Source organism: Pinus tabuliformis, chromosome 6 (assembly GCF_031772625.1).
Source record: "Pinus tabuliformis cultivar Carrire ecotype Pingquan chromosome 6, CPIR1, whole genome shotgun sequence".
NCBI lineage: Eukaryota > Viridiplantae > Streptophyta > Pinopsida > Pinales > Pinaceae > Pinus > Pinus tabuliformis.
Window position 1 is genome coordinate 748,326,265 of NC_142292.1, and position 6,914 is coordinate 748,333,178.

General features: G+C 36.1%; 1 protein-coding gene across 1 annotated transcript; it reads left to right on the forward strand.

The window, feature by feature from the left end:
- Positions 1-4,904: 4,904 nt before the first annotated feature.
- Positions 4,905-6,146, forward strand: LOC149260899 (uncharacterized). The gene is made up of 2 exons (XM_089380856.1): positions 4,905-5,467; positions 5,603-6,146. Exons 1-2 carry the CDS (start codon positions 5,138-5,140, stop codon positions 5,801-5,803), a joined length of 531 nt encoding a protein of 176 aa, XP_089236982.1. The 5' UTR covers positions 4,905-5,137; the 3' UTR covers positions 5,804-6,146.
- The last annotated feature ends 768 nt before the right edge of the window (positions 6,147-6,914 follow it).

Below are 6,914 nucleotides of genomic sequence, written 5' to 3' on the forward strand. Positions count from 1 at the left end.
AAGGTGTTGGAAAATGTAAAGTGACAACTTATTGATTCTTATTTTCCTTAACATTAATATTTGCTTGTCAACTTAATTATTCTTCTCTTGTTCTTTAGTTAGACATTTGCATCAAAAAAATATGAAGAATGAAACATCAGCAATAGAGGAGACAAAAATTAGGCTCTTAGCCAGGGAAAAACCCCTCAAAGGGGAAAACCTAGAAAACTCTTCTCTTCGTATAAAATCTACTTCAATTGAGACACAAAGACCCAAACCCTATACCAGGTCCTTCTTTAAGTACCAAGTCAACCCTTCCACAAGTATTTCCCAAATTTTGCATCAACCAACTTCAAACTGCAACTTCGGCATGTCAGCTTCAATACTGCAACTTGTCCTTGCAATTTCGGCCTTGAAACTTCTATGGAAATCATAATCAAACCTTTTTTTTGAGGCCTACCTAGAGCAAGACCATTCTTCCAATGTCAACGAGGTCAAGGTAGGGTTTTATCCCTTCCAACTACAAGATATAACATTTCGTCCTCTTGCAACTTGGACCTACAACTTCAACCTCTTTTTGCAACACCAAAACCCCTAGTATTTCACACGTGTGAGAGAGATATAGCCCAAAATCAAGATATTTCTTCTCTTAGACCTTCACTCTCCTTTTTATATCTTTCAAGCTACAAATCAAACTCTTTCTTGATAGATCAAACTTCCTTAGTGAGTGAGTACTAAATGAGTTTGAACCGCTTCTTTATATAGCCTTTTCCAAGGGGTTGAATTCCCTACTTTAGGTGGACTTGTAACTGTGAGGGCCGACTTGTACTTTTTGAGTTTATAGGAGTTTCTAGACTCAAAATAATTCTTTTTACAATTACATTTTTCCTAGAAGGGTCTTATAAACATTATTTTGATTCCTTTGACTCCTGCCAATAAATCCTAAGACCTAACAAACCCTAGAAGCACGAAGAACATGCTTTTAGATATAAGACCATCAATAATGAGCATGGAACCCATGCTTTAATAATAATTTTTATTTATTTTTTGTTACATAGGATATATATTGAAATGAGCACAACAATTATGAAGACCAAAATTAGTTACATTTTCAACACTTCCTCTTAACTAGGGAGGTATTCATAATTGTACAACCAGTACAACATCATTCTCAAATTGAAGAGTTCTCATAAAAAGAGTCATATTGATAAGCTAGACTGTAAGCATCATCATTATAACCAACATTGTCTTTGAGGCCTAACTAGACAAGCTCTACTTTAATCAAAAGCATTATGTTGGGAGGCTTTATGTGTGATACCACACTACCTCTACAAAGGCACATACCCCATCCGAAAGTCCACAAGGTATGTCCTTTTAGGACTATACTTACCTTGGATAACTAATCCTGAGTCCTCAAAGAATATCAGTCCTCTTCAACCACTCTTCTCTTGGATACTTGTGACATCCTCAAAGAGTGTTAATACCTTTCCTTTCTTGGATATTTAATCCTCAAGGAAACCACAAGTGCTTATCCAATCCTCTATCATTCTTGCTTCATCACTTGAATAAGAGAATGCACATGTGATGTTCAATATCACTCCATCTCAACCAGAGAGGACATCCCTATTCTCTTTTTAACTAGAGAATAGGTCGATGCTCCCATTTAAGGAGACTCCTTTTTCTCCCTATCAAAACTAGAGGAGATTCCGGACTTCCTCTCTATTTGGGAAGTCAACATCACAAGCCTTATAAATTTTCTTCACAAGAATACCAACTACTTGATAGTCATATCTGCATGGCTTCCTCTCTTCTCGCATCTCAATCTTGCTTCCTTCAGTGGTTTCATGGAGCCATCTTCACTCTTCAATCTTGTGACAGGTTTCAGGCCATTATTCTTGCTCATCACTTCCATCTTCGTCATCATATATGAAGGCATTGTATTGAGCATTTCTAATCTTAAATTTGGTAATAACTTCCTTATGAAAGTGATCTCCTTTGAACTTTAGGTTATCTTCTTGAACTGTTACCTTTTAATCCCAAGATGGACACATCTTAACTTCACTGTTTCGAGGTACCATATGTTGAGCTTATCTCAATATTCTTCATACATTTTCATCCATACAATTGAACTTGCCTCAATTGTCGTCATGTATTCTGCAGCATTATTCTAGGTGGGAAAATAATATGTTAACCAGATAACCAATAATAATAAGAAATCAGACTTACCTCATCATTATGACCTTCTTGTTCCATCAAAATCCTCATGGTCCATCTCCAATGAATCTTCCTCCATGCATCAGAGTGCCTAAGGATCGAACTTGATTACAAAGTTACAAGTTCTTCTTCCAGAGATTATACTAGATGTTAATCATTATTTTACGTATTCTAGAGAAAGTCTTAATCTTTTATACATCCTAAATTAAGTCAAATTTTTCCTTTTAAACATCATACAATCATACGAAGAATGTTACAAGATTCTATATGAATCTTATCCAAGAGTCACTTTTAATGTGCATTGCTATGCTTCTTATCCCATAATATAGCTATATGTATCTCACAAAGAGACTGCATCCTGACCCATTACATTCCTTCATCCCTTTACCAGTATTGTTTCCACATTACATGGAATGTATACTAACTTTGTCACAGTGCTTCTTCCTAATAACTTTCCATAATGATGGTTCTTCCAGGGTTGTAATGATCCATGCAAGTAAGATGACTACGTCTAACATAATGTTAGATAATGCCTGGATGATCAATATGCATAATTGTCTATCTATTTGTTCTTTAAAGACTAGATGTATTCTACAAAGAAACTTAACCAAGTAGACTCTACTTATGCAACTATCACATGCTTCTCTCTATGATGTTATGATTTTTTTTTTTCTTCTTCTAAAAAATGCAGGCCAATTTTATCAAGAACCAACCAAGATCCCTTTTGTAATAGTAAAGATCCTTCACTTCTTCTTTCTTTGGCTTCTTCTCAGGTTCTCCCATTTCCTTAACTACATGAGCTTCACTCCTTTCCTTCTCTTGTTGTTCTGTTGGCTTGGACAATCCCTCTTAAAGTGTCCAAACTCATTGCACTACAAGGAAAATACCTTCTAGCAAAGGTTATAATGAATGTTTTTAGTGTTATAAAAGTGACAAAAGTTGTAAAAAAACCTCCGCTACAACATCCGTTTAGTAGAGGTTATAACGAAACTTCATCACAACTAAATAAATATTGGCGGTTAGAGGTTTCAGCAGATGCTTTTTTAGTGGTGTGCTTAATGGATAAATATCATTGGTGCACTAACACTATAAAAGCACCAACGCTGTAAATTTATTGAAAAGCATGGGGCATTGAATGAAAACAACACCAATCCCTGAAAGGTATACTGCCCCGATGCTTATGTATTAAACAAATGTCGTGAGATATACTTTTCAGGAACGACACCGGGGCAGGTAAAAAATGCTTGTAGACCCGGTGCTTTATTTAAACTTACAACACCAGTGTTGATGAGTTACACAAAAGCATCGCTACACACTAATATAAATGGACCGATGTTGTTAATTTTAATAATGCACCAGGGTTGGAAACAATATTTTGGAGCACTAGTACATTGGTTCTATGAAAGTACCAACGCTTTAAGGATTACAATGCACCCGGGGGTTAAATGCAAACATATCTGGTGCTTGAAGAATATAATGCCTTGATGCTCATTCTTTTTCTAAACACCTCGGTGTTGTACTTTTCAGAATAGGCAGCGGGCCATGCAAAAAAAATCTTGTCCCACAAGTGCTTTTATGTAAAATAATTCACCGGTGTGTATTTATTTTACAGATGCATTGGGATACCATTTTATTATTATTATAGATATCGTTGCTAAATTTTTTTTATTCAAAGCAACGCACATTAATATATAATGTCCTAGTATCCTGTGACGGTGCAATTATTGTGATTTTTAAAATCCGTTATTTATCAAAAAATCGACATACATCTTATAACAATATTCATATAAAATTATGATTAGTACATTTGTATATGATGTTGGGATTAATTTGTCATATCATCAGATTTCACATCTCTTCATTATAATATTTAATCATCCATATATTTAATCAACGATATAACTTTTCACAGCAACATTGGACAACACAATAAAATAAAATAAAATGTGTTTGATTATATATGAATAAGAGACCCTTTGTCATACAAAATGGGATAGTTATTGGTAACCCCTTGTTTTTCAATTGGGACACTATGTCCATTACATTAAACAAAATGTCTGATTTTCACAGACAATTATTTAAAAAAATACAACAACTTGAATTGATATCCAAATAGATAATCATTCTTCATTGGAACTGTTGTCAATGCTCGAGCTACTTCCATGAATTGGTTTATTTGGACGAATGTTTTATCGATTGCATCGATTGTTTTCGTCTTCTTCACATTCCATTTGCAAACATAAAAATAAAGTGTAATGCCTGTGTCGACATTGGTGAGAATAATGAAAATTAAAATAAATAATATACATATATGCAAATCGAATAACAATGTACCATAGCAAGAATTGAGTCATGAATTGTACATATGGTTTTAAAACCAAGTCTCATGCCTTGTTGCAACAACTTTTCTATTGGCGTAGTTCCATACTTTGTTTCTTGCAAGTTTTATACCCAATAATAAATCATAGATTTAATATAAAAGATTTTTTTGTTCTATTAATTATGAACTCATAAAAGTAAAACAATATAGATACTTACAAATTGCACAATTAATTTTTGATATGCCAACATATACTCACAACCCATATTTAACCAAATGTCAATCAATTTTTCCAACTAATATTCTTTGTATGTTAGCACCTATTTGAAAAGATTCAAGGATGGTTATTGTAAAACAACTTAAAATATACAAAAATGAAATCTTATGATGGGGACCCAGCCCACGTGGCCCCTCACTCCCGAACCTTACGTGGACTTGTGTGATTATGTTGTAATGGGATATTTGTTGATTGCGTATTTATGAATTAGGTGATATTTAATCACCCGCCTGTACCTATCCGCCTCTCCACGCTCCACCTGTCCGTCTCGGGATTTGGCAAAACCCTAACTATCACTTGGCCCTTTTCTCCGGAATGTTCGCGCTCATTCGGTCATTTTCGCTGTTATGCTTGTTCTCTGTGGCTTTGCTCTGATGTTCGGCTCTGTGCATGGGTTTTGTTACTCTCTGCAATGTTCCGCCCTCTGTGGCTCTGCTCTGGTATTCGGTTCTACTTATGGGTTCTGTTCAGAGGTTCGGCTCCGTCTTGGTGGGAAGCTCAAAGTTGCAACTCCGTCTCTGGTTTCAAACCATCGTTCAACTTCGTCTGCTCAGGTAAGGGTTTCGTTGCATGCTGTATGCTCTTGTCCTCAACTCGAATTCCGCCTAACCCTTCACAGCTCCTCTGTGGTTAGGTTATCGCTGAGCTTCTGCAACTTCTGGACCTGGTTACAACTGGTAAGTTTCCACACCGTGGCTCTACACTGGTTTTTCCTCACTCTGTTCTGTCTATTCGTCGCTCTCTGGCTATTTACTGTTGCATGAGTTTGTTTACATCCGCGACCCTAACAATGTATGTCACGGTGATTGCAGGTAACTGGTTCCGTGGCCTTGCAGGGGATTCGACCGCTTGTCTTCCGGGTAGCTCTGTTTCTATTTCACCTTCTTCTGTGGCTTTTAGTCTGCACGGTATTTGTTTGCCATGGTTGTCTGTATTTCGTTAATGAGTCAAGTCTGTGTGAGGGTTCGACCCACTCTGTAACTTCTGAGGGTTTCTATGGTAATTTTCGATGAATGTTTCGGTCTTTTGCTTTCTCGTCACTCGGTCATTCTACAGCAGTGCTTGGATAGTCTTATGAGTGCTCATTTGTTTGGCCGTTGGCAATGTTATGTCTGGAAATAGTTATACACAGCAAATGTAATAATTTCTTTGGACTTCGGTGTTGTTGCTTACCTGAGTTTTGAGAACCGTGGCTTTTCTTGCTTGATAGTCCGACTCCTTTCGTTCTTCACTTGACTTCGGCTTCGGCTGGTCGTGGGACGCTTGTAATTAGAAAACCCTGTCACTGTGTCGACCTGCAATGTATTTTCTTGAACAGAACTTGGTGTATGTATGCGGTTGCCTCTCAGAGTAATGATATTTGGTTACAATACTATTTTGCAATGTGTGAATATGAACAGTAAATGAGAATAAATGAATTGTGCGTGGATGCTGTGTGAAACTCTGTCACGGTTCGTATTTGTAATAGATGCAATGAAAAGAATTCACTGTAGATGCAAGATATTTCTTTGAGGACATAAAATCACAATCTGTAAATTTATTTAAGATGCACTGAACAATATATATGAAGGAAAAGAGTTGTATTCTGCTATTTCTCTTGTTTCAATGTCGCACTCCAGAACCTTTTACATGTGTTTTTTCTATCTTCTTATACAATAGCTCAGTGGTTAGGTAACTGTTAGTTAGTTCCAGATTACAGTTACCTGACAGTTACTCCAGTTACATGATTTGGCTATTGTTAGCTTAGCTGTTCCTTCTGTCTCGTAAGGGTTTGATGCTTTACAATGATTTATGGTCTTTTGTCTAATTCTCTAATAATCTTAATTCAAAACCTATAACTACAAGCCCTTAACAATTTTAGTTAGGACCTGTTATTACAACTGAAACAGAAACAAGTTAACAAGTCACTTAAGCTAATAAACTAAATGCTGTAGTCTAATCCTTAAAGAACAAAATGATAATAATAAAAAAAAAAACTAAGACAGTCTTGCTGTCCTTCTGTTGAAATATTCATTTCTCCCAATCTTCTTCAGAAACCTGTTCTGCCTCTTCTCGGTCTGTGCCCTGTCGACCAGATGCTCCTGCATCATCTTAAGTTGTTATAAGGAAATAGTAACAATTACT

Bases quoted from the DNA above. Each gene is read 5' to 3' on its own strand.
- LOC149260899 (XM_089380856.1), top strand. From the start codon at position 5,138: ATGCTTGTTCTCTGTGGCTTTGCTCTGATGTTCGGCTCTGTGCATGGG. The intron at 5,468-5,602 runs GTAAGTTTCCAC...CGGTGATTGCAG, and splicing joins TCTGGACCTGGTTACAACTG to GTAACTGGTTCCGTGGCCTT.